Raw genomic sequence first — 27,442 nt, forward strand, 5'->3', positions numbered from 1 at the left:
TTTGTGTTTTTTACGTTTTCTTCCCTGTAATTGATTTCTGATCTCATAGCATTGTGATCGGAAAAGATGCTTGATATGATTTCAATTTTCTTAAATTTACCATTTGACCCTAGATGTGATCTATCCAGGAGAATGTTCCATGTGCACTTGAGAAGAAAGTGTAATCTGCTGTTTTCGGATGGAATGTCCTATAAATATCAATTAAATCTATCTAGTGTATTGTGTCATTTAAATCTTCTGTTTCCTTATTAATTTTCTGTCTGGATGATCTGTCCATTGGTGTAATTGAGGTGTTAAAGTCCCCCACTATTATTCTGTTACTGTCGATTTCCTCTTTTATAGCTGTTAGCATTTGCCTTATGTATTGAGGTGTTCCTATGTTGGGTGCATATATATTTATAATTGTTATATCTTCTTCTTGGATTGACCCCTTGAACATTATGTAGTGTCCTTCCTTGTCTCTTATAACATTCTTTATTTTAAAGTCTATTTTGTCTGATATGAGTATTGCTACTCCAGCTTTCTTTGGATTTCCATTTGCATGGAATATCTTTTTCCATCCCCTCACTTTCAGTCTGTATGTGTCCCTAGGTCTGAAGTGGGTCTCTTGTAGACAGCATGTATATGGGTCTTGTTTTTAATCCGCATTCAGCGAGCCTGTGTCTTTTGGTTGGAGCATTTAATCCATTCACATTTAAGGTAATTATTGATATGTATGTTCCTATTACTATTTTCTTTAAAAAATTACTTTTATTTTTATTTTATTTATTTTTGGCTGTGTTGGGTCTTTGTTGCTGCACATGGGCTTTCTCTAATTGCACCGAGTGGGGGCCACTCTTTGTTGCTGTGCCCGGGCTTCTCACTGCAGTGGCCTCTCTTGCTGCAGAGCACGGGTTCTAGATGCATGGGCTTCAGTAGTTGTGGCGTGCAGGCTCAGTAGTTGCTCCGCAGCATGTGGGATCCTTCCGGACCAGGGATCAAACCCGTGTCCCCTGCATTGGCAGGCAGATTCCTATCCACTGCGCCACCAGGAAAGCCCCCTATTACCATTTTCTTAATTGTTTTGGGTTTGTTTTTGTAGGTCCTTTTCTTCTCTTGTGTTTCCTGCCTAAAGAAGTTCCTTTACCATTTGTTGTAGAGCTGTTTTGGTGGTGCTGAATTATCTTAGCTTTTGCTTGTCTGTAAAGCTTTTGATTTCTCTGTCAAATCTGAATGAGATCCTTGCCAGGTAGAGTAATCTTAGTTGTAGGTTCTTCCCTTTCATCACTTTAAATATATCATGCCAGTCCCTTCTAGCTTGTAGAGTTTCTGCTGAGAAATAAGCTGTTAACATTATAGGAGTTCCCTTGTATGTTATTTGTCATTTTTCCCTTGTTGCTTTTAGTAATTTTTCTTTGTCTTTAATTTTTGTCAATTTGATTACTATGTGTCTCAGCATGTTTCTCCTTGGTCTTATTCTGCCTGGGACTCTCTGCGCTTCCTGGACTTGGGTGGCTAATTCCTTTCCCACATTAGGGAAGTTTTCGACTATAATCTCTTCAAATATTTTCTCAAGTCCTTTCTCTCTTCTCCTTCTGGCACCCCTATAATGTGAATGTTGTTGCATTTAATGTTGTCCCAGAGGTCTCTTAGGCTGTCTTCATTTCTTTTCATTCTTTTTTCATTATTCTGTTCCATGGCAGTGAATTCCACCATTCTGTCTTCCAGGTCACTTATCTGTTCTTCCACCTCAGTTATTCTGCTATTGATTCCTTCTAGTGTACTTTTTTATTTCAGTTATTGTATTGTTCATCTCTGTTTGTTTGTTCTTTAATTCTTCTAGGTCTTTTTAAAACATTTCTTGCATCTTCTCAATCTTTGCCTCCATTCTTTTTCCGAGGTCCTGGATCATCTTCACTATCATTATTCTGAATTCTTTTTCTGGAAGGTTGCCTATCTCCACTTCATTTAATTGTTTTTCTGGGGTTTCATCTTGTTCCTTCATCTGGTACATAGCCCTCTGCCTTTTCATTTTGTCTGTCTTTCTGTGAACATGGTTTTCGTTCCACAGGCTGCAGAATTGTAGTTCTTCTTGCTTCTGCTGTCTGCCCTCTGATGGATGAGGCTATCAGGACGAACTTTTCTATCATGTGGATCCAAACCACATGTTTGGACTCATCCTTTTACCTGGACTCTGCTGAGGGTCAGTTCTCTGAGTTTCTTCTGTCTGACATGAAGAGGACCGTTAGTGCCTCCTTTCCCTCGTGGAGTATGTCACAGCTGGATGCCTACTTTCTTGCAGTTTAATTTCCAGACTCCTAAATCTTAAAGAGCAGAACATCTCAAATCAATGTTTTGTTTTGTTTTTCCAGAGAGCCTATAAAATGTACTTTACTGTTATTTATACCTCTTGGCTTTAGAGATTCTTTAGCCATTGAAGTAACACTGTCACAGAGTCAGCGTCCACGATGAAGGCATGAAGGCTCTTTGTTTCATTTTGCTTTCTAAAGTCACCTTTTTATACTTCAGGATTATATTATTTCATGCTCTTTGTGAACATTTTTATGACTAAAAAAATATGTAAAACTCAAACCTCAGTGAAATGCTAATTCATCCAGTTCAGCCCTTTCAGAAGTATTTCTCATAATTAGTGAACCATCATGGCCTTGGAGCTTGAAAAGAAGAAAGGAAATTCGGGAACCTGGAATCTGATTATAGCTTCAGGCAATGTGTCAGGTTGTCCTGGGCATTTCAAGTAGTTTTTCTGAATCTAGTTTCTTCTTTCTCTAAAAGGGACTTTCACATTAGACAGAGATACCGAGTGCTGATGAAGGGAAGGAAAATATAAAGAACCCTGAACTTTGAGGCATTATGTATAAGTCACATTGGTTACATTCTGGAAAGAATGTTATATATGTATCGAGGCTGGCATAAGGTGACTTTCAGGGAGAGTAAAGACGGAAAGTAGTGGTAGTTGTAGTAGTTCTTATTTTTCACATGGTCTTAGAGTAAGTTTCTTTTAACACACAGCACCGCTGCTTGGTTTGCAGCATAGAAGTTTGATTGATAGCCAGACATATATTACTTTGTGGAGCAAATGTTTCTTTTAGTGAAAGAGAAATTGAAGTTTGGTAAGACCCCTGAATTTTAATACAACTTAGTAAGGTAACATGAACCATCCTGTTAGCATTTAATTTCTGCCTCTGGCTGGAAGCTGTGTAAGTGGCCAGGCCCTGTGTTTATCCCCACCTTTGTTCAGGAAGACACCACTGAAAATAGTTTTGAAGGGCTACATATTTTTTTCCTATGGTCTATACAATTTGTTTTGTTAAAACTTCTTTTTACAAATGTTTTTACTTAATAGCAAAATTAAATGAAAATTTTGGCGAAGTTTTTCTTTTAAAACCCTAGAATTTCCCCCTCTATTTTGCACTTTTGCAGTCTAGAGGAGCACTTTAAAAACAGCTTGGCCAAGGGAGCTATCACTCTGAATTTCTATAGTATTTTAAGTGCTCTAGCTGTGACCCAGTTTCTCATAGATTATTCTCAGTACAAGATGCCACCGAGGGTAATTACACTAGTTATAGATAAGGTTACAACTCCTTCTGGCAAATTTCCCATCCCATTATTGGAGGAATTGTTTCATATTGTGGTATATCATTCCCTCATTACATCAAAAGTGTCAAAGGCTAAGGTGACTTAGAATGTGAATGTGTCTGAACTCTGTAGAAGATAATTTTAAGAACTTGCCTCGTATCTGTTAAATTATCTATTAATATCCAATTTAATGGATAAGTATTACAATGAGCATAATTTTAAAATGTATTATGCATAACAAGGTGATTTTGAGATGCAGTTAACCTTATGGTAATTGGGCCTTATTGATCAGGGTCTAAAACCTTCTCTGCCACAGAGGATTCAGTACCACATGCTTGTCTGCTCAGTGGTCAGTGGTTTTACTCTCTCATCAGGAAAGCACAGGGCTAAAGGTAAAAGAAATTAAGCAGAACTAATTTGTTTTTATTTAGTTGTTTAACCAGTCAGCAGTTGGTTTACCTTGCTTTCACTCTCCCCTTTTCGTTGGCAATGCATAAGTACACACAAAAGGAGCCAGGGGCTTAAAGGAGGGGAGAGCTGTGATACTTTGCTTTGATACTTTTTGCTTAGAGTTATCGCTTTGGAGTGTTTACTTGCCTGGCACTGTGCTGGGTGCCATAGGATGTCCCAAGACTTAAGGTAGCATTGTTGCCTTTGGCAGTGCATGGCTAATTGGAGAACAGTGACACAGGCAAGATGACCTGTGAACAATTCAGGCCTTAGACTGGTCTGGATGGAAGGAGATGGGGAGCCCAGCCAAGGTGAGGCAAGGGGGCAGCAGCAGGGTTTCCCTGAGAAAGTGGGCCTCGAGGGCCATTAACAGTTACACAGGCAGGGGAGCAGAGGCAGTTCCAAGGGTGCAGCAGGAGCAAAGGCACCAGAGCGGGTACAGGCCGGGCTATAGCGAGAGCCCTGTAATTGCAGCAGACGATTATCACTTGGATTAAATGAGACCAGGCAGGAGGGCCTGAGATCCAGGCCTGGTGCCTTTGTCAGGGCCCGAGTCAGCCCAGGGTCAGTTTATAAAATGGAGGTAATGAAAGCAGTGGGCTTGTAAGAATGAGACCCAGCGTGTGAGAAGCACTGACAGAGTGCCTGTATGTGGCAGCTGCTCAGTTAATGGCCCGTTTGTGTACCTGGGGGATCCGGAATTGGTGCCGTTTGTTCCAGAGAACAGCACTGTCTTAATGAGGTTTTGAGTCTGATCTCTGACGGGTTTGCAGGATAGGCTGGAGGGGTCAGAGCTGGAGGCACAGGCTGCTCTCAGATAGGGAGCTCTTTCTATTGCCCAGCTCAGACCTGATGAGGGACAGACTGGAGAGAGACAAAACCTGTCACTAGCATTTAGAGACTGATTTTCTGCCTGGGGACAATGAGTAGGAATGTTTCCAAGTTGAAGTCAAGATTTCCTACCTTTCCACACTTAGTGTCTTTCTTCTTTTCTGCTTATTTCATTCCCAAAGACCGGCGACCCTCTCTGTGTCCTACCTTGCTGACTAGGAATTTAATTACCAGCCACGCAGTCATTACACCAGATTCCACCGCGGTGAAAGCCCGTGGCATGTTCCATGGGCAGTGTTGTGATGCACACGTGTCTGCAGCACTTGGTTATCTTTAAAAGCTCTTCTTACCCCCATACCGCGAAAGTTCGCGGACCCTTTGGCCAGGGGCACCTGCCACAGCCTTGCCTGGAGCCGAGAAGGCAGCGGGAAGGAAAGGCCTTCTCATCCCAGGGGCCGAGCAGGGGAGGAAGTACAGGCCCTTTTTATGTGCTCACAGCATGAGAGTCCAGCGTCCCTCACAGCACCCAGAAAGAGGCTGTCTGGAAGGTGTGACGCTCCAAGCCACCAGGGACCCTGCCTTTTACAGACTTGAGAAGTGAGTAGAATGGACACGATGTACCCGAGAATGAGACCTGTTCGTCAGGCCCCTGGAAGAGCCAGCAACAACTTCTCTGCTGTGTGTATGTAGGCGACATGGGGCAACTTAAGATTCACTCTGCTTTATTCCCTAAAACAGACCTCTCCCTTCTGTTGAAAAAAAAAAAGAAGAAGAAAGAAAGAAACTTGGAAGCTGGCTTATATTGCAAAATGAACCCACCTAAAATACACTTTTATGAAGTGTTCTGCCATTCTTTTTTTCCAGATGCTCACTTAACATGACAGCCGGGGTGTAGTAAACCACAAAAGGCTACTTTAAAGGAGAGGGGTTTGGCTTAAATCCACTGAAGGAGAGCTAAAGTTGATCTAGCCATCCATCCTTAACTTAGTTTAATTATGCCTGGATGTTTCAGTTCTCTGGGCAAATTTTTGAAATACCTGAGTAGAGCAAGGTGGAGTTAAATACTGGTTTTAAATGGCTGGTTTGTTTCCTGCCTTGCAAAGAAAGTCGAAGTGGATGTCTCACAAGTTGCCACCCTCCTGCACACCAGAACACTGCCAAGCTTTAAAAGCAATTAGAAGGTTAGGATTGGTAGGGTCCTTAAATTACAGAGATTAGCGACTCAATCTGTGGATGACAGATGATACTAAGAACTCTTTGGCAACCTATAGAAGCCTCCCAGAGGGCCGTGTACGCTTCTCCTCTTTCCCCAAAGGTACAGCTTTTTTGTCTGCTCCCACAGACCACGTGCAAGGCAGGATGTTGACAGGTAGATTTTCTTAAGTACTAGCCATTAAAGTCTCAAGTCTCTTTGTGGGCCACATGAAGAGAAACCAAAATTGTTATGAATTAGAGCTAGTGTTTGGTCCAGACAGCCTCTGGGGATTGAGCAGCATAAATATATACAATTTCAAAAGCAAGAAGTTCTGCACTCCATATGGGGAGCTAATGAAATGCAAATCTGATACTTCAAGTATTGTTCTCACTCTGATGTTCAACTCCTTTTCTCTTAAATGCAAAACAGAAGGACTCAGCAGAAAGACACCATAAAGTGGTTTCTTCCACTCCGTGTGAAAAGGACACAGAACTAATCTTTTTTTTTTTTTTTTTTAAATAAGTGGAGCTTTTCTCGTGGTAACTAGACATTTCCACAGCCAGCTGGTTTTCATCAGTGGCAGTTTCAACCTTGCTTAATGTCCCACTTCTTTGGCCTTGCATGGCTACACCATGGCGTTTGCCCTTACTTGACTCAAGAGCCTTCAGTGTCCTGGAATCTAGGGCTACCCAGGGCCCATGTGGTAGAGACCCTGATGCCGGGATACAGTTTTTCCTGTCATATGTTTTACCCATGCCAACTTGGCTAAATTGTTCCATTTAAGTTTGGGAGTTTTCCATTATGATGTTCTAATGAACATATTCACGGGAAATGACTGACTCCAGAATGACTAAATCAATCTAGAGACGTCTGCCCAGATCCAGAGTCACTGTCCACAGCCCAGGAGTTATTATGGTGCTACAACTTGGACTAGGGAAGAGAATGGGTCTTATTCTAGAACGTGGACAATTTGGCATGTTGCCTAGGTGCTCTATTTGGGTTTGAAAGCATGAAATAGAAGAGAATGATATTTGTACAATAGGATTCCCAAATCTGTTCCTTCCGTGGCCTACTTGTTAGTACATGAAACAACATTCAGTTTCAATGGCAGGATGGATGGTTTTAACAAGATCATGTCAAAATCTGGAGAAATAGGACAAGGCAGAGGTGTCCAGAGTGGTTTCTTTCCTCCTTCGTGGGCTTTATGGCCACCCCTGCACTGATCCAACCCTCTCGTTTACCTGGGAGAGCACAGCTGACCATGTATGCTTCATGTACCCTTGTGTGGAGTGTTTCAGCTTATCATTAGATTCTCTCAAACATTATAACCACCTTTAAAATAAGCACCATGTCTTCTAATTTTTTTTTAATTCTCCCAGGTCTAATGGGTGCTCTATACAGAGAGGAAACTCTGATGAAACAATGGGTATGAGAGCACTTTGGGAAGTTTCATGATAACCCTACTAAGCGCTGTTTATTTATCAAATAGCTGTCCTTAAATATTAATGTTACATAAGTACTGCTGCTTTCTTTTTTTCTGGGTGGAAAAGTCTGCCTTGCAGAGTATACGTATAGTTTATTGAGCCCTTTCTATGGCCAGACACTATGCTAAACATGTCTCATGCATTATTTCACTTTATACACAGACAAAAATCCTTTTTTTTTTTACATAGGTTATCATTATCTCTATTTTATAGACGAAGAAACTGAGGCTGAAGAAAAAAATTTTTCCAATTTTTCTGACACTGACCAAGAAGTGTCAGCCAGGCACAGCCTGTCTGATGCCAAAGTCCCTTCCTTCAAATGTTACACATGAAGGCTATATGCCTTGCTCTGTATTTGTGTGTTCATGTCTTTATTCCCAGTCCTAAATGTCATTCTTCTCGAAGATCATAAACTAGAAGAACTGATCGAATAATTGTACTATAACATATTAGTGGTAGCTTATAAGGAAGTAAGATGTTTTAAATAAGTCTGGGTCTGATGCTTACAAGTAGAACAAAAGAATGACCCTATTGTTACAGCTAATAATCTGATTAAGATTTTTTTCCCTGGTTAAGACTTTTGGTTGTATGTAATAAAAACATATTTTTACAAGTACGTTTTAATTTCAACTCTTTTCAAGTCAGTACTTTGTTGTCCTGCCAGAATCAAGACATAAATCCTTAATATAAATTAGTAAATCATATGAATTAATGGTAGACAGAAAAACAGAAAATAGATTTGGGTTTTTGCTTAAATCCTTCCCTATGAGATATTAACTAGATAAGCATTATTTGTAAAAAGAATTTGGGATTAGCAATCAAAAGTCTTGGGTTTGTGTTAGATACTGCCCCTCTGTATATGTTTGACCTTGGGTAAATCACTTAGCCATTCTGAGCCTCATTTTCTCCCTCAATTAAAAAAAAAAAATCATCACAGTTAATTTGAATGCCAAATGAAATAACACATATGAAAACTCCTCAGCTATACATTTTATTTTGTATATCAACTATTCAGTTTTTTAACAATAATATAGATCCTGCTAATCTTCTCAAAATCCATTTTTAATATGAGAGAGAACCTTAAACACTCCTGACACATAAGTTAAAAAGTTAGTTTTCCCCTTTCACCTTCAATTTGTGGATACTATATATTAAAGAAAACAGGTATGTGGGGGGGGGTTCCCTGTTTCTCATCCTCCAATCCCTTGTTTAAGGAAACTAAATGGTAGAACATAACAGCTTTGTTCTCTGTGCCAGCAGAGCATTAGAAAGCCCTGGAAGAATGTTAAAGCCGTTTCAAAAGACTATTTTTAGGGGCAACATTGTCAGGAAAGAAGCTTTCACTGAGAGATTTGGAGAAGAACTGGCACTTGAAGATCAACAGCTGGGATAGCAAAATGCGTTACCTTGTATTAAATGTTTACGGCTCAAGCCGATATCGTTAACAACAAGTAAAATATTCTTTCTCCAGGTTGAAATTATCCAACGATGAAATCAAACGGGCAATTCTAACCATGGATGAGCAGGAAGATCTGCCCAAGGACATGTTGGAACAGGTGAGCTGCCGGGCAACGCTCAGAGCACGGGTGACACCGGACTCTCAGCAGGGAGGGCGTACTGAGGAAAGGAATCTGGTTGTTGCTGGTAGATGATTTCCTCATCTCTGAATTGAGGAGGTTGAACCAAAGTTCCACACAGCTCTGTCAGAAGCCTCTAGGACTTGATTCTTCCCTTGTTTCCAAAATGATGGGTGAGAAGGACGGTCCAGACTTCGTCAAATGCCTGGGACCCTCGATGCTGGAATCTGTCTCTCATGCTGCCTGCCATCAAGTTGTTACTCCTTAGCAGGTCATAGAAATCTACTAGCTTTAGTAGAAAATGTCTGTTTCACTGGAATGTTGAGAATCTCAGCACTGTGAGGTCACAGGCTGCACTGCATAAACTGAGTCATTGCTTAATCCCTGACACAATTTGTGTCTTGGTCTTGGCTCCCTGTTCCCACAACCACAGAAGCCACTGTTAACCCCCTAGCACTGTCATCTTCATCAAAACACTCGTATGTGTCGTAAGGTGGGGTGTAAACTTCTTGGGGCTGGGCCTTGTCTCCGTAAGTTGTATAGCACCCTTCTTGCGTTGTAAATGGCAGGAAATTCAAATGCTGGGGATAGTAAGTATGGTGTAGATTTATACACAATCAGTATACATCCTTGTCCGTGGTATTTGAAGATAATTTGTATTTTTTATGTCCAGGCAACAAGTTGGATGTGGTGCCCTAGCCTCTCGTCATGCAGTTTCCATAACATGCTCCATGCAGCCACTCCAGCTGTGTTGTGTGTTGTCGGCAGCTTGGTTCAGTTATTTCCCACATGATACTGTTGATGATACTGTACTAGCAGATGCCCCAGGGATTGTTACCTATCTCTCAGTCTGGCCCTAACTTTTTCTGTGCATTGTGGGGACAGTCTCTGAATGCTCTAAGCCTGTTCTGTCTCCTTGTCCCTGCCAACAGAAACATATTTTGAGAGATTTTGGTCAAGAGGCCTCCATTTGTTAGAGCCAGGACCACTTAAGGTCAACAGTGGACACAGGTGATCATGATTTCAGGCTGAACTTGAGGGATCACCTGTAGGCAGGCTGAGCTCCCAGGAGAAGAGGAAATGGATACTTTGCTCCGCTAACAGGGACCCCAGTGGAGTGCCTGTATGCATGTGCATTTTCCACGGTTCTCACTGATTTCCCAGAAGGCCTCAGATACCAGGCAGGGAGGAGTGATGTGTGTGGTATCACCACACCTCCATGGACCCACTCCTCCCTGAAACCTTTGCAGCTGCAGTCATCCTGGGTGAAAACCGTCACACTTAGCAGTGGAGAAACTTTTCTTGCTGTCCTTTTAAGTTTTGATTTAGTTCCCAAAATAGCTAATGACTATGTTTCCAAGTCTGTTCGGATGCTCTGTGTATAAATAGTTTAAACGTATTCCTTTTTTCGAGCATTTTTAGCTCCTCTGCCCACTCTTCCCTCCCTCGCGGAATACCAGTCAAAACAGAGCCTCTGCCCCAAGAGAGTGGAGCCCAGCTGCCCTCTGTCCCTCCCTGGCCCCCAGGTGACCCTGCGCTCCAAATGCCTGCATCAAAAATTGCTTCACCCAGAGTGAAGAACTAAGCAGAAAACTGCTTTAGTCCTTAGGTCTTCAGCCTCTATCGATAAGGTCGTATGCTTAAAACTCCACAAGATCTGTTTACTGTGAAATTGCAACCAGCAAAATTCCTCCTTGAGGGAAAGGATTTCAGAATCTTGCCAAAAGGGCTTGTAGTGCAAATAGAACGTACTTCAAATAAATACAAGTAAGAAAATCAGTCTACTGAAGCCGAATCTGGCCAAGTGGATACTTTTGACCTGGCCTCTGCTGATGGTTGTGGGTGTCTTGCTCTCTGCTCATCTCCCAGGCTCTTTCTTTTCCTCCTTATTCTACCCCCCTTCCTCTGCTTCCTTTGCCTTCACACAGCATCCTTTACTACTCGGTATGATCTGCATTTGAGCCACATTCCACCCCTCCTTTCCTGCTGCTTTTAGCCACCGAGATCAGATCTCAGATGAGATCCACACACTCCCCTTTCTTGGGATGCACACCTTTCTCCTTATCTCCAGGTGTTTGTCTGGCTCTTCATTCCTCTCAAAACTGTCCAAACACAGTCTGTTCTTGACTCTGACTTGAGACGGCCTGAGCCTTTAGCCTGTGCCTCTCACTGTGCTCTTGTGAGTAACAAGAGACAGATGGTGTCTGTGTTATCCTGAACAGGGGCCTGTAGGCTCAGCAGGGCAGGTATGGGGGGACCCCTGAAACTAGAACTGAATTTCCTTGTCCAGAAGGAAAAAATCCAAACTCAGGGGAAAAAATAAGCCTTGTCCTCTCTCTTCTTCCTTCCTTCCCTTGCCCTACTACCTTCCCTCCAGCACTGAGGAAGAACAAGAAGACATTTGTCCAGTGTTACCATATGAACGTGGGAACATCCATGCCTAGAAGCTCTCAGGCCACCAGACCTGTGAATTCCCTGGCATCTACTTCCGTCTTTCCTCCATCCACCCCATTAGGAGAGAGGGGTGTCCCTGGCTTCTGCTCTGGCCCATCCTTTCCTTCTGCTCAGGGACCTCACCCAGAGGGCCCTGCCCCTCTCCTCAAGGTCTTCCACCTTGCCCTCTCAACATGTAACTTGTTCAGGTCCCAGCCCTTCCCACACACACCTCTTAAGACCGCACATCCCCATCTGCTACTGTCCTCTCTCTCTTTTTTTTTTTTTTTTTTTTTTTTGCGGTACGCAGGCCTCTCACTGCTGTGGCCTCTCCCGCTGCGGAGCACAGGCTCCGGACGCGCAGGCTCAGCGGCCATGGCTCACGGGCCCAGCCGCTCCGCGGCATGTGGGATCTTCCCGGACCGGGGCACGCACCCGTGTCCCCTGCATCGGCAGGCAGACTCTCAACCACTGCGCCACCAAGGAAGCCCCTCCTCTCTCTTTTTTGACACAGCCAGTTCTTGAAAGCTTGTTCACTCTTCCTCACCTCACTGCAGTCCGTCCCCCTCACCTCCCTTAAGCTGTTCTCACTAAGGATACGAACTTTCTTGTTGACAAAGCCAGGGAGTACTTTGCACTCCTTATCTTCCTTGACGTATTGGTGGTGTGTGACACCGATGACCACTTGCCCCATGGTGAAACATCTCTTCCCTTGGCCCTGTGATTCCACATAGGCCCCTCCACTGCCTTCTAGGAAGGTTCCTCTTCTTATTCTCATCACATCAATGCTGGCTTCTCTCCAGCCCTGCATTTTTCTCTTGATGGGCCCCCTGGTTACCTTACTCACATCCATGCATGTTGTAACCCACACCAAAGCTTTGTCTTCCAGATTTCTTTGGGATTTCAGACCCATTTGTCCACCTGCCTACTAGAAATCACGACTTGGTTCTCTTGCCAGTATTTCAAACACTAAATTCACCTTCTCCTCACCCACCTTCCTCCAACCTTCTCCTCCTGTGTTCCCTGTTACACTCTGTGTACATCATTGCCCAAGCCGGAAGTCTGGACCTCATCCTTTTGACCCTCATCTACCACAGTCGACAAGTCAGGCCAGTTCAAACCCCGTAAATATCTCTAGAACCTGTCCACTACCCATTCCAGGCCACCACCGTCTCTCACCTGGATTACTGCATCAACAATCTAATCACAACCCCCAATACTTTTGATCCTTTCTAGTTCTTTCTCCATTCTGCAGGCAGAGTGTTCTTTTTAAAGTGCAAACTCATTCCCCTACTTGAGATTTTAAGTTACATCCCATACCCTCAAAATAAAGACTGAATTTTTTGCAAGGCCCTTGCTCCTCCCTGACCTTGCCCACTGCTGCCCTCCCCCACGGCTGTGGTGGCCGCTCTTCCTCCTGTGTAAGTGCTGCACTGCCCCTTCCAGGACCCAGCATGATAAGCACTCTGCCTGGAATATATCTCCAACCTCAAACCGTTCATCTCCTTCCCTGTAGTTCCAGTTCTCTTTCTCTGCTGGTGGTACCCAGACTGACTGCCTTTTCTGAGATCCCTTAATTAAATCCAACGAACATTTGAAAACCTGCTAAATGGACCACGCAATGCCAGCATCAAGTTTATGGGGAGGATCTCAGGGTCCAGAGGCTCAGTGTAATTTTTTTTTTTTTTAAGTCCAAGAATATTTGATCTAGAAAATAGCACACAAACACAGCCCTGGGCATACACATACACGTTTGTGCCTTTAAAGAAAATTAGACACATACAGAAGTGCTTTTTCTACTTTAAGTATTATTGCTCTCTTCCACATTCCATGCTCATTTCTTCATCCAAAATAAAATATGGAATCAAAAACTTCACATCCCATTGTGTTCCTCTCACCTAACTCTACATGGAGCAAAAAATGAGATGGAATTAGATAAGCCAAAGAAATAAGCAAATTGATTAGAAAATACACATAAAATTACTCATTTCAGCATGATGTAATAGGAAAAAAGCATAGAGCTGGAAGTCGAGACCCAGGTTCTATTTCTGAAGATCACACACGCTTGCTTTATAATCCTGGGTGAGTGACCTAATCTCTCTGGACCTCAGGTGTAGCATCTTCTCATGAGAAGGTTGAATCTCCAAGGCCCCTTTCTAATGGACTATGTAAAGTGGGTCCTAGTAAAGAACTTCCCAATTCTGATTTGAGGGGCACTATAGAACACATAGATACCAGAAATGAATCTTACACTGGTTTAACTACTTTCAAGTAAAAATAGAAAGGTTTTTTTCCCATTTTATTGAAATATAATTGACATACATCACTATAAATTTAAGGTGTGTGGCAGAATGGTTTGACTTACAAATATGAAATGATTTCCACAATAGGTTTAGTTAGCATCCATCATCTCATATAGATAAAAGTTTTTTAAAGGCAAAAAACCAGAACAACCTTTTTTTCCCTTTCTGATGAGAACTCTTAGGATTTACTGTCTTAATAACTTTCATTATATATCAAGCAGCAGTGTTAATTATAACCATGATGTTGTACACTACATCCCCATTACCGATTTATCTTGTAACTGGAAGTTTGTACCTTTTGGCCACCTAAATGGAAAGATTTAATCACTTCATTGTATCTGAACAGTCACCTGTGAGGAGAGCTTATAAATTAAATGTTAAAATTTCATCTTGGGACAATTTAACTGAAAGCGTGAAAAATTAGGGCAAGAATTTAAATTATAAACCTCAGTTTTAATATTTGCATGTACTTTTTAGCTCTTGAAATTTGTTCCTGAAAAAAGTGACATTGATCTGTTGGAGGAACATAAACATGAACTGGATCGGATGGCCAAGGCTGATAGATTCCTTTTCGAGATGAGCAGGTGAGTTTGAAAATGTTTAAAAAGCAAAGATGGGGCTTTCCTGGTGGCGCAGTGGTTGAGAGTCCGCCTGCCGATGCAGGGGACACAGGTTCGTGCCCCGGTCCGGGAAGATCCCACATGCCGCGGAGCGGCTGGGCCCGTGAGCCATGGCCGCTGAGCCTGCGCATCCGGAGCCTGTGCTCCGCAACAGGAGAGGCCGCAACAGTGAGAGGCCCGCGTACCGCAAAAAAAAAAAAAAAAAAGTAAAGATGCCCCTGGCCTTTCTAAGGAAGTGAATCTTTTGATTCCTGTTGAATTATCTGGGCCAGTTAACCTGCCTTAACTTGAAGCCTTTTTAAATCCCCAAATCTCCTCAAGTCTGAGTTGTGTGGAACTTGATTGTTTTGTTTATGTGAGTTCTCACCCATGGGTGAGCCAGGGTCAGAGTTTCTTCAGAGTTATCTCTATTTCTGGGCCTCTTTGGCTCATGTACTTTGACCTAATCAAGTCATAACTTTTCTGGGTTCTAGTCAGTGTCATTCTCCTCAGCACTTTGATCCCTTGGGATTCTAGCCCACTCCTCCTTATACCTCAACATCTCAAGGTTGTTGTGAAATAGAAAACAATGGGCAGACTCAGAGGTATCAACGTAGAGCCCACATAACTAAATAGCCAGGGTCTGGATGTCAAATCATGACACACGCAGACATCACTAATCGATCGTGGCACTCTTCCCACGGAACCTTGGCAAGCTTTCTCAACCCTTCTCCAGAAAGCCCCGCAGCAGCCACTGCTCCGTCATTGAGTTTGGCGTGTGAGCTGAGTTGCTTTGCCATCCCAGGCCTAGCGAATTGATTCTGCATTGGACAAGGACCAGTGATCCTGAAACTCTCAGTCAACCCCAGGGCAGAGCTCCTCCCCTGAGTGCCAGTGGCCTACATGGTGGCCAAGGTGAACACGCCACTCTGCACTTCTGCCATATCTGGACTTATTTTTGTTGTTTCACCTCAACTTGCCATTTTGTATACTACTGTAGAACAAAGGATGGTTTTGAAATTTTGACACGTATGCCCAGCAACCCTTCGTGTGGACAAATACATGGCCACCTGCAATAACTGCGCCTTAGTAACTGTCTAGATCTTTGCATGCGTCTTAATCCTGCTATCAGCCCTGCCAGGAGGGCTGTCAGGCAGGGAGGTATTCTCTGCCAGCAACTGGAGGAGTTAAGGTTCTTGCCCAAGGTCACCTAATAAGAGCAGAACTTGGCCTGCATCTGTCTGATTATATGGTATAGTTTTGGATGAGGGCTGATCGCTAGTCCTACTGGACTGAAGTTTCCACCGGAGAGCAGGTTAGGCAGCGATTTCAGAAGGCCTGGGCAGGTATGCCCACCCTCACCCGCTCAGAAACACCAAGCAGCCTGTCTTGGTGGTGATCACAGGCCAGTGGCCTGTTGTCGCTAGTCGCTATCCTGGAAGGCAGAGCTTTCCAGCCCCGAGGGGTACAGCTAGGGACCTAACTGTGAAGAAAGAGGAAGGTTTGGGGATGTGAGTGGGGAGAGGATGGTGTGAGGAGAGAATGCCGGAGACAAGTTTTAGCCTACAGTTCTGCAAGGCACACTTTGTGGCAAGTGAAGCACCATGGCAGGAGTGCAGGCAACTGCCCTTCATTTGCAGCAGAAGCGGGGAGTCTTTACATTTTCATTCCTTTTTATCGCTTTTCTGTTCTCAAGAGCTACTAGGACTCTGAGGAAATGAAGGGGGCTTTAGTCAACGGCAGTTAGCTCTCACTTTCTTTTAGCAATTGCATAAGCTGATTGGAGCTAAGGCCCTGCTGCACTTATCCGCACACTCCCCGTAGGGCACTGGGAAATGGGCTCTCCAGGTGCAGTTGGCCTCAGGCCCTGTGCTCCCGTCCAGGAGAGGAACTCTGTGTGTGTGTGTGCGTGTTGGGGTGGGAGTGCTCTAAGGTACCATCACCTCCATATTCACTGAGTGAACATACGTGTATTAAGTACATGTTCATTAGTTGATGCTTGCTCTTACAGAATCAATCATTACCAGCAAAGACTGCAGTCGCTGTACTTCAAAAAGAAGTTTGCAGAGCGTGTGGCAGAAGTGAAACCCAAAGTAGAAGGTAAAGTCAAGCTGCCCAGACTGGCAATGATGTTCATCTCAAGTACCCATTTACAAGTGCAATGCAAGTGCATATAGTAAACTAGATCCCTTTGGTGATTTTTTTTTTTTTTTTTTGCTTGAAAGCTGTTGGGATTCTAGCAGATAATTACTTAAGGTCTGTCCTTGGCTTGATGGCCTAGCCTGGGTTCTGGAACTCACAGCACACTCCCTGGACTCCTCTGAAGAACTGGGCTTTTGCTATCTGGGTATTGGTGAGGAATTTATTTGATCGTTACTGGCATTAAACCTACAGTTAGCTTTCTTGTAACGGGGCCTTACTGGATTTTTCTGAGGGAAGATTTGAGGCTGATACACGGTTTGATTTTGAGGCTGTTAAATTTTTAGGTGCTTGAAATGTGGGCAACTGAAGAGCACAGCCACAGAGTGCAGGCTGACTTTGGGGTCCTGATGACACCTGCCAGCTGTGACATGTCACACGTTTGCCCAGTTTTTCTATCAGTGGAATTGATCAACTGTCCTGTGATCTGACTCACACCAGGCAAGAAAGGGTTTGCAAAGGAATGTGGAAAATGCAGTAGCTGCTCTATGTATTCCTAACTGCTTATGGTCGGTGAGTCAGCCAAGAAAAAGACTGAGAAAGGCTAGGATTGTGCACCTGTCTCTGGGTCTCTTGAACAACTTGAGCTGGCTCTCCTTGCCCCCTTGCTCTTGGCTTCTGGTAAAGGTGTTCGGAAAGTGCTCCCTGGTAGTCTAACAGCCCCATGTTACATCTCCAGTGTCTGTCATCAGGTGTGTGGATTTAGGATGGGTATCATTGAAAAGTCTTGTTGTAATAGTTTTATGTATTTTGTTTTGAAGCAATTCGTTCTGGTTCAGAAGAGGTGTTTAGGAGCAGTGCCCTGAAGCAGTTGCTGGAAGTGGTTTTGGCATTTGGAAATTACATGAATAAAGGCCAAAGAGGCAATGCATATGGATTCAAGATATCCAGCCTAAATAAGATTGCTGACACAAAATCCAGTATCGATAAGTAAGTATGGAAGATCTGGGAGCTCAGGTCGGGGCTCAGCTTTGTACCCTCTGGTCCTCCTGGGCCTCTTCATCCCAAAGTGTCTGGTCTGCACTTCTCCTTCTCCTGCTCTTTCCATCTCCACTGACTCCTCCCTTCCTGTCTCATGACCACACGTATCCCCAAGTTCCTACTGGGCCAGTTATCCTTCATTTTCATTCCACAAGGATATCATCTAGTCCAAGTTTTTTGTGTTTGGGGTTTTCTCGGGTAAACTCATTACAGTGTAATACACGAAAGACAGGTTCACTCACCGTAAAGGTACAGCTTGATGACTTTCCACAAATTGAACACATCTGTATAACTAGTGCCCAGTTCAAGAAACAGAACCTTACCAGCACCCTAGTAGCCCCCTCACGGCCTCTCCTAATTGCTACTCCTCCACAGAGATAAAAAACTGACAGCTGATGACAGAATGTGAAGTTTGTTGGCTTTTTGGGTTATGGTTTCCTTGGTACCTGGAAGCTAGCAGCTACCTTAAAAAATGACAATGTATAAATGCATTTTGGCTGTTGGTATTCAGCTGCTCATCCCAAGACTCATTAAAATGCTTCCTAGAAAGTGTGTTTTAGGTGAACAGATTCCTGTTAGAGACACCAGAAGGTGAAAATGTGCTAGTGTCATTTCCAGGTAAGGGTGTTAGGCATATTAACTCTAGCTTCCCTGAGAGCTGTGTTTCCCACTGACTTGGAAGGAATTTGTTTCTAAGGTAAACTTCTCTGTAACCCGAATTATTTTTAGAAGTATAGGCTGTTCACCCTAATTATTCCCAACCAGTGAGACTTTTTATTCTGTATTTTCTATAGGGCCAGTGAAGCATAGCATTATGGCAACCCTGAATCCATCGTATAAGAAACAAGCAGTGTGTTCAGTTGGGGTTAAAACCTTATTTTTGCATCGTGTAGAAATAGATTAACAAAGCACAGCTGATATGTTCTATCAACACCACCTTATTTTTCTTTGAATTTTATTATTTTTTATACAGCAGGTTCCTATTAGTTATCTATTTTATACACATCAGTGTATATATGTCAATCCCAATCGCCCAATTCATCACACCACCACCCCCACACCCCCACTTTACCCCCTTAGTGTCCATACATTTGTTCTCTACATCTGTGTCTCACTTTCTGCCCTGCAAACCAGTTCACCTGTACCATTTTTTAGATTTCACATATATGTGTTAATATATGATATTTGTTTTTCTCTTTCTTACTTCACCCTGTATGACAGTCCCTAGGTCTATCTGCGTCTCTACAAATGACCCAATTTCGTTCCTTTTTATGGCCGAGTAATATTCCATTGTATATATGTGCCACATCTTCTTTATCCATTCATCTGTCGATGGGCATTTAGGTTGCTTCCATGACCTGGCTGTTGTAAATAGTGCTGCAGTGAACATTGGGGTGCATGTGTCTTTTTGAATTATGGTTTTCTCTGAACACCACCTTATTTTTAATGTAAGCACTTGATCCTTGCAGAGCCCGTTCACATTTGATTGTCACAACAACCTGTGAAGTCCCCAGGCCAAGTGTTGTATCGCCTGTTGTCAGATAAAGAAACCGAGGCAGGGTCAGGTGGCTCATTTAGCTTGTCTGAGGTCACAACCAGCAAGGTGTTTGGCCTTACAGGTATTTGACAGTTGTTCTAGTGGTCTGCCCACAGCTGTCCTCTACCAACAGACCGATTTTATTTGGAGGTTGCAGTAAGTAACTGCAGCATCTTACTTGCATATAAAGAGCAGCCATCTTTTAAGGAACGGTATTCTCTTCAACTGGGCTTGCAGGTTGGGGAGGAAGGAAATCCTCACCACCAGTCAGTCCTATTCTCTCTCCCTCCCTCTCCCCTCACTCATACACATTTGCCCCCCACCTTCCAACTTACTGATAAGCTGGTACTTACTACATGATTATCTGCTAGTTAATGACATAAAATTTATCCAATACACAATAAGCCTTTTCAAAATAATAAATTAAAAACATTTCTGATCTTCTTCTTTTCCCTCTTCACTCTGCATTAAAGCCTTGTTTCTGGTAATGACCAGAGAGTAGTCAAATGTGAGGCTGTTTAGTTGTTGTTTTTATTATTCAGGAATTTATATTCACTCATATGAGGTGTTATTTGGATAGCAAACAAATGTGGTTTGCTATCCAAATGTGATCTGGTTTTAAGTGTTTCTACACTAAAAAAGGCATATATAGTTAATTAAATAAATTTCCCTAACAAAGCATTTCTCTGAAATAATGAAGGAAAATGGCATTACTCTTTCTCGTGATGGTTGCTGGGATTTTGCCTCTCATGCAGCCAGCACATGGCAGACACATAGATTCTGTGAAAGGCAAAATTGAAGTGGAACAATACAGCTGAACACCTGCAAAATGAGTGGCCAGAACTATTAGCCACTGTTTTACTTTGCTGAGCGATGGTTTTCTAATTATTAGCGCAAGAAAAATAAGGGGAAATTTTTTTCCGTGTGGGCCAGTTGACTCAGAGGAATAGGATTGCATTGACCTCTAGGAAGCTGCAAGGATAACCAGAAATGGTTTGCATTGCTATGGGGAAAAAATTGTTTGGCAGCTCTGCTTTACTTTTGTCGGGAGGGGTGGGTACTTAGCCTTGTGAATTAGCAAACTGCCTAAAAATTATGGAAATGTTTTTAAAGAAATGCATTTTTGTCCTCCTGATTATGCTAACTTTCAATAGCATAAGTGGTTCTTGATCTTGGCTGTTAGTCTCAGTGGGGAGTTTTAAAAAATACCCACATCTGGTCCCACCTCATTCCAATGACTGAATCTCAGGTTGGCCCAGGCATCTGGGGTCCAGGTGATTGTAATGTGCATCAGAGTCGGGGACCAGGGGACCAGACTACCACAGCGTGGCCTCATAGATAGCGTTATCAGATGCCCGCCTTTTCAACCCAGGTCAGTCAGGGTTCAGCCCTGTCACCACCAAAGAGGGAGCTGGTTGTGCAGTTAGGAGCTGAAGTGTCGCTAAAATTAGGCTGCGAGGGTATCATATCCATGATGGCACAGTCCTGGCCCATTTCCAGGTCCTGCCCTGAAATAGGGGGCATTCTAACTTTCAGAAAGGAAAAATGTTATCACCCAGTTGAAAGAAACCCTTAAATGAGAATTGTCAGTGATTTTCATCAGTGAGTTGCTGCTCTGTACTTTCAGACTTGAAAATTAGCTGTCCTCTCTAGTGGATTAAACATCCCTCACTCCCCACCGCACCCTGCTTGTTAGGAACTTGCAGGGCAGGCCTCGTCTTTGGGTGGATGCACTGTGAAGGGATGTCCCTTTTGGCAATGGTTCAGACTCATTTCCATCACCCGTGGCATTACACAGATTTTGAAGGATCCCCATTATGGGCAAAAAACGTAATTCTTATCCCCTGCCCTTCCCTTTCAGAAGATGTGTGCTTCTTTTGACATATATTTTTGTAAATCCCATGAAGGCTCTCCTCTTCTCCCTTTCTCTTAAGAATGCCTGCCTTTCAGGAACCTACACATTTTGAAAGTAATGCAGGGATGTAGCATTCTTGTGGAAGTAATCACTTGAATATACAAATCATATGCACATATTAACCATGTTTAATACTCTCTCCTTCTGTAATTGTAGGAACATTACACTTTTGCACTATCTCATAACTATTGTGGAAAATAAATACCCCAAGGTTCTCAATCTAAATGAGGAGCTGCGGGACATTCCTCAAGCAGCAAAAGTAAAGTAAGTACTTAGAGTGAATTGTTTCAGTTTTTTAAATCCGTTGGACTGTGGTTTAGCCGTTGAGATAGTTAGCGTTGCATGAAGAGGGTCCTTCTGTTCGCTTTCCCCTGAACAGTGTATGAAATAAAGTTTGAATAGTATCCATGTCACTCAGATGTTTTACATGAGTTTGAATATACGGTTGACTCTTGAACGGTGGGGTTAAGGGTGCCGACACCCCCCGAATCCCCACTGCACAGCTGAAAATCCAACATATAACTTCATAGCTGACCCTTCCTGTGCGGGGTTCCTCAATACCCATGGTCCCACATCTGAGGATTCAGTCAACCACAGATCATGTAGTACATAATGATTGAAAAAAAATCTGCGTATAAGTGGACCCGCACAGTTCACACCTGTGTTGTTCAAGGGTCACTGTATACTTGTTCTAGCTGTTTCAGAATATTCCTGGATGCAGTTTCTAACTTCTACAAAACCTAATTTTCTGAGTTATGAAGAGTCTAGGGAAGCAGTGTGGTTTCACTAGTAGTTGGAAAGGGTGGTTCTCTTAAAATACAGGTGGGAGCACACTTAGTTAAATGAGGATATGAGGATACATGTTTAAGCAAATGGAAGTCCTGCAGGTCAGGGTGTTGCTAGTAATTTTCCCATGTGTACACACTCCCAGAAACCAAGCAACCTTTTAATGGAAAGCAGTCTTTATGCAAATGAAGGAACTAAAAATAAAGTGGAAAATCACTAAACTTTCCCCACAAACTTCACACCACTTTTCAGAGACCTCATGAGGGGTAGGCACTTTTCCTTGCTGTTCTTCCTGCTTCCTTTTGCCCCCACCCCGCCTTTTTAAAATTTTTTTTTTTTTTTCGCTGCATTGGGTCTTGGTTGTCCCACACGAGCTTTCTCTAGTTGTGGCGATGGGGGAATACCCTTCGTTGTGGTGCATGGGCTTCTCATTGCGGTGGCGGAGCACGGGCTCCAGGCGCGTGGGCTCAGTAGTTGTGGCTTGCGGGCTCTAGAGCACAGGCTCAGTAGTTGTGGCGCACGGGCTTAGTTGCTCCACGGCATGTGGGATCTTCCCCGACCAGGGCTCGAACCCGTGTCCCCTGCATTGGCAGGCGGATTCTTAACCACTGCGCCACCAGGGAAATACCCCACTCCCCTTTTTTTAAAAACATATTTAAACTGCATCTTTTTGCAGTGATTTTAAAAAGCCTGATGAGCAGGCTAATTTTTTCCCTCTGTAGAGTTTGGTAGAAGTGTACCATGTAAGACATGAAATTAAAATGTTGAAGTAAATGAAGTGGCAATGAATTTGTTTACATGTGAATTCTCTGTGAGAATTAAGTTGTAATCTCTCACGCTTAAAAGCTGTCAAATAAAAAGCATTATGGGAGAAGCCCAGGAAACCTTCTCTGTTTAAAAAAAAAAAAGGTCAATGAAAATGAAAACTAATTAGTAAAACTTTAAGAAAAATCATTGTTGATTGAAATTTAGGCCATCACCTTGTAATATTCATACCACCAGAGCATTCATGCAAAGCAATATAATAATAATGAAGAGCACAACACACATGATTGTGGATCAACTGTTTCTTTTCCTTGTCCAAAGGGAGCCACACATGGCAAGAAATTTATTTCCACATACAGTAATTTGCTTAAGTGAGATTTTTGTGAGATTGAAACATGACATATTTCTATTCTGCCCTTTTTAACCTATAAATATTATACCTGCTGGCTGTGGAAAACAAAAAAAACCCCATAATTCCATACCTAAATTTCATAAGTTTAAAATGTTGCTGTCTTTCTGTGAGATCTGAACACTGAAGGGAATTTTAAACATTTAAAATGAAGTAGTGTGGACTTCCAAGCATGAAATATTTAAACTCATATATTTAATACAATAAGTGTAAGTCCCATGTTGGTTACTAAAATGTTGCCATTTACAACAGCATGACTGAGCTGGACAAAGAAATAAGCACCTTGAGAAGTGGCCTGAAAGCAGTAGAGACGGTGAGTATGTTTCTCGTTCTAATTCCCAGTCCCTTCACTCTCTCTGGTGCTGGTGATGGTATCCAGCAGAGGAGTTGCTGGTTGCCTTGGCATGCAGGATAAACATTTATTGTTTAAAAAAAAGAAAAATAAATGCAACAACGAAGAAGCAAAGGCAGGCTGTGTTTAGCCTGGTGATGCAGTGGCAGGCGGCAGGATGTCATGGGGGCATCACGGGAACAGGAACTGGGAAATTGGACCCAGAGTTCCACCACTTTCCTACCTGTGAGGCAGGACTCATGAAAGTGGATTGGCTAGAGGGTCTTCAAGGTCTTCTCAGTGTTTCTGTTTATAAATGATGTTTACTCTCAGAGCAATGGAACTTCTCTGTTGTCTTTGAGCCGGTCCCTTGGGGAGTATTTTTTGAGCTCTTTGGGGGTACAGTCCATTCTCAAGGCGAGGGGATCACGATGACTCAGAATCCTTACCCTCCACGTGTTACAGTGGCCAGGAGCAGTCAGTCCAGTTCACCTCCTAAGTGATGACAAAGGTGCCTTGAGGAGGATCGAGGATTTAGGTTAGCCCGAGGCTTCGGGAATGGCTGGCGTGTGTGAGAGGAAGCTTCTCCTCTGGACGAGATGAACTTTGAGCTGTGGCTTAGAAGGAGGGTAGGGTGAACTTAGGTACAGAGGAGGGAGGCTGTCTCAGCTATACGAGATGACCTGGGCCTGGGCTCCATGGAAGGAAAGCAGGTCAGGGTGCCGGAGGCAGTGGAGCCGGTGGAACTAACCCAGACTGTGAGGGCGCAGTGCCCCGTGGGTACTGCACGAGGGCTGCTGACAGGGCGGGGGCGGGTCAGGGTGAGAAGCCTCGCTCGGGAGAGCAGAGCTCTGGCCTGGCACTTGGTGAAGGAGGCTCGTCTGCGGCAGCTCGGGAAGGTGCCCCACAGATCATTTATTAGTAACGCCAGGAGGACCCTCCTCCTTTTTAAAAAATAAATTTATCTATTTTTTATTTTGTCTGCATTGGGTCTTCGTTGCCGCTTGCCGGCTTTCTCTAGTTGAGGCGTGCAGGCTTCTCAGCACGGTGGCTTCTCGTTGCGGAGCATGGGCTCTAAGTGCGTGGGCTTCAGTAGTTGCGGCACCCGGGCTTCAGTGGTTGCGGCATGCGGGCTTCAGTAGTTGTGGCTCGTGGGCTTAGCTGCTCCACGACATGTGGGATCTTCCCGGACCAGGGCTCGAACCCGTGTCCCCTGCATTGGCAGGTGGATTCTTAACCACTGCTCCGCCAGGGGGGTCCCACCTCCTCGTCCTTATAATCATAAAACTGTGCCATAGAAAGTAGTTGACTTCATTAAAGAAACAGCTCTAATAAAAATTAGAGTCACAGTGTCTAACCTTTTCTATTTTTAATAAATTAAGGAGCATGTAAGGTTTTCTTTTTTTCCTTACTTTGGGGGAGGGGTAGGGGTGGGGCGCTGTTTAAAAAGAGCAGTAGATACTCTTTTTTCCAGCCCCCGTGGGCTGAGAGACTGTGAGTGCGCGTGGAGGACAGTCCTCGGCTTTCAGAGGCCAAACTGGATAAGGGCAGTTTGGGACAAGGCTTGTGTTACAGTCTTCACTCTGCGGCCATTTCCTCCCAGTGGAAAGCTTTCTTGAGACTAGTATAGCAGTGACTGACAGTCCTAAAGCCTGACAATGGAGGCTCTGACCCCTGCATATGAGCTAGTTCAGAGCAAGGCATGAGAGAGGGGTCCCAAGGAAGTTATGTGTTTGGGGGGCTTATTAAATGTTGTTTTGCTGAAATCTCTCTAGCCCCTGGGTCATGTACAATGTAACACACTCTTCACAGAAAAGGGGCTACAGAGGCCTCCCCCTTCCTCTGGCAGCTTAAATGTTAAGAGGAAGGAAATATTGGGAGGCAGACTTTAAATCCGTCGAAACATTCATGTGTCCCAGTTGTTCTTTTCACAAATTGATTGCATTGCTTGAAGGTATCAAAGACAGAATTCTTATGGAATTATACATTCATGAAACACTTTAAAATTGCCTTCACATCTCTGCACCTCACACACATACATACACTCCCTTTCCAGGTCAAAGAACTAGGATTGTGGCAATTTCTTTTAATCAGAGCAAGTTTCATGATTTATAAGGGTTTCTGCTTCTTTTCTTGCATTTGATTCCCATGATGATGTGTATATTACCCTCCTTTATTTATTTTTAAACATCTTTATTGGACTATAATTGCTTTACAATGGTGTGTTAGTTTCTGCTTTATAAAAAAGTGAATCAGTTATACATATACAAATGTTCCCATATCTCTTCCCTCTTGCATCTCCCTCCCTCCCACCCTCCCTATCCCACCCCTCTAGGTGGTCACAAAGCACCAAGCTGATCACCCTGTGCTATGCGGCAGCTTCCCACTAGCTATCGATTTTACGTTTGGTAGTGTATATATGTCCATGCCACTCTCTCACTTTGTCACAGCTTACCCTTCCCCCTCCCCATATCCTTAAGTCCATTCTCTAGTAAGTCTGTGTCTTTATTCCCGTCTTGCCCCTAGGCTCTTCATGACTTTTTTTTTTTTCCTTAGATTCCATATATATGCGTTAGCACACGGTATTTCTTTTTCTCTTTCTGACTTACTTCACTCTGTATGACAGACTCTAGGTCCATCTACCTCACTACAAATAACTCAATTTCGTTGCTTTTTATAGCTGAGGATTATTCCATTGTATATATGTGCCACATCTTCTTTATCCATTCATCTGTTCATGGACACTTAGGTTGCTTCCATATCCTGGCTATTGTAAACAGAGCTTCAATGAACATTTCAGTACATGACTCTTTTTGAATTATGGTTTTCTCACGGTATACGCCCAGTAGTGGGATTGCTGGCTCTTATGGTCATTCTATTTTTAGTTTTTTAAGGAACCTCCATAGTGGCTGTATCAATTTACATTCCCACCAACAGTGCAAGAGTGTTGCCTTTTCTCCACACCCTCTCCAGCATTTACTGTTTGTAGATTTTTTGAAGATGGCCATTCTGCCCGGTATGAGATGATATCTCATTGTAGTTTTGATTTGCATTTCTCTAATGATTAATGATGAGCATTCTTTCATGTGTTTGCTGGCAATCTGTATATCTTCTTTGGAGAAATGTCTATTTAGGTCTTCTGCCCATTTTTGGATTGGGTTGTTTTTTTGATATTGAGCTGCATGAGCTGCTTGTAAATTTTGGAGATTGATCCTTTGTCAGTTGCTTCATTTGCAAATATTTTCTCCCATTCTGAGGGTTGTCTTTTCATCTTGCTGATGGTTTCCTTTGCTGTGCAATAGCTTTTAAGTTTCATGAGGTCCCATTTGTTTTTATTTCCATTTCTCTAGGAGGTGGATCAAAAAGGATCTTCCTGCGATTTATGTCATAGAGTGTTCTGCCTATGTTTTCCTCTGAGAGTTTGATAGTTTCTGGCCTTACATTTAGGTCTTTAATCCATTTTGAGTTTATTTTTGTTTATGGTGTTAGGGAGTGATCTAATTTCATACTTTTACATGTACCTGTCCAGATTTCCCAGCACCACTTATTGAAGAGGCTGTCCTTTCTCCACTGTACATTCCTGCCTCCTTTATCAAAGATAAGGTGACCATATGTGTGTGGGTTTATCTCTGGGCTTTCTATCCTGTTCCATTTATCTATATTTCTGTTTTTGTGCCAGTACCATACTGTCTTCATTACTGTAGCTTTGTAGTATAGTCTGAAGTCGGGGTGCCTGATTCCTCCAGCTCCATTTTTCATTCTCAAGATTGCTTTGGCTATTCGGGGTCTTTTGTGTTTCCATACAAATTGTGCAATTTTTTGTTCTAGTTCTGTGAAAAATGCCAGTGGTAGTTTGATAGGGATTGCATTGAATCTGTAGATTGCTTTGGATAGTAGAGTCATTTTCACAATGTTGATTCTTCCAATCCAAGAACATGGTATATCTCTCCATCTATTTGTATCATCTTTAATTTCTTTCATCAGTGTCTTATAATTTGCTGCAAACAGGTCTTTTGTCTCCTTAGGTAGGTTTATTCCTAGATATTTTATTCTTTTTGTTGCAATGGTAAA

At 43.1% G+C, this 27,442-nt stretch overlaps 1 protein-coding gene across 1 annotated transcript in view; it reads left to right on the forward strand.

Moving 5' to 3' along the window:
- Positions 1 to 27,442, forward strand: part of DAAM1 (dishevelled associated activator of morphogenesis 1) — a 179,332-nt gene that overhangs the window by 138,885 nt on the left and 13,005 nt on the right. The window contains exons 17-22 of the mRNA XM_029237931.1: positions 9,008 to 9,092; positions 14,327 to 14,433; positions 16,460 to 16,548; positions 17,409 to 17,577; positions 21,237 to 21,344; positions 23,293 to 23,353. Coding sequence (XP_029093764.1) covers positions 9,008 to 9,092; positions 14,327 to 14,433; positions 16,460 to 16,548; positions 17,409 to 17,577; positions 21,237 to 21,344; positions 23,293 to 23,353 — 619 coding nt within the window. The remainder of the gene's footprint in view (positions 1 to 9,007; positions 9,093 to 14,326; positions 14,434 to 16,459; positions 16,549 to 17,408; positions 17,578 to 21,236; positions 21,345 to 23,292; positions 23,354 to 27,442) is intronic.

Source organism: Monodon monoceros, unplaced genomic scaffold (genome assembly GCF_005190385.1).
Source record: "Monodon monoceros isolate NGI ecotype Baffin Bay Population unplaced genomic scaffold, NGI_Narwhal_1 Super_Scaffold_21, whole genome shotgun sequence".
Taxonomy (NCBI): domain Eukaryota; kingdom Metazoa; phylum Chordata; class Mammalia; order Artiodactyla; family Monodontidae; genus Monodon; species Monodon monoceros.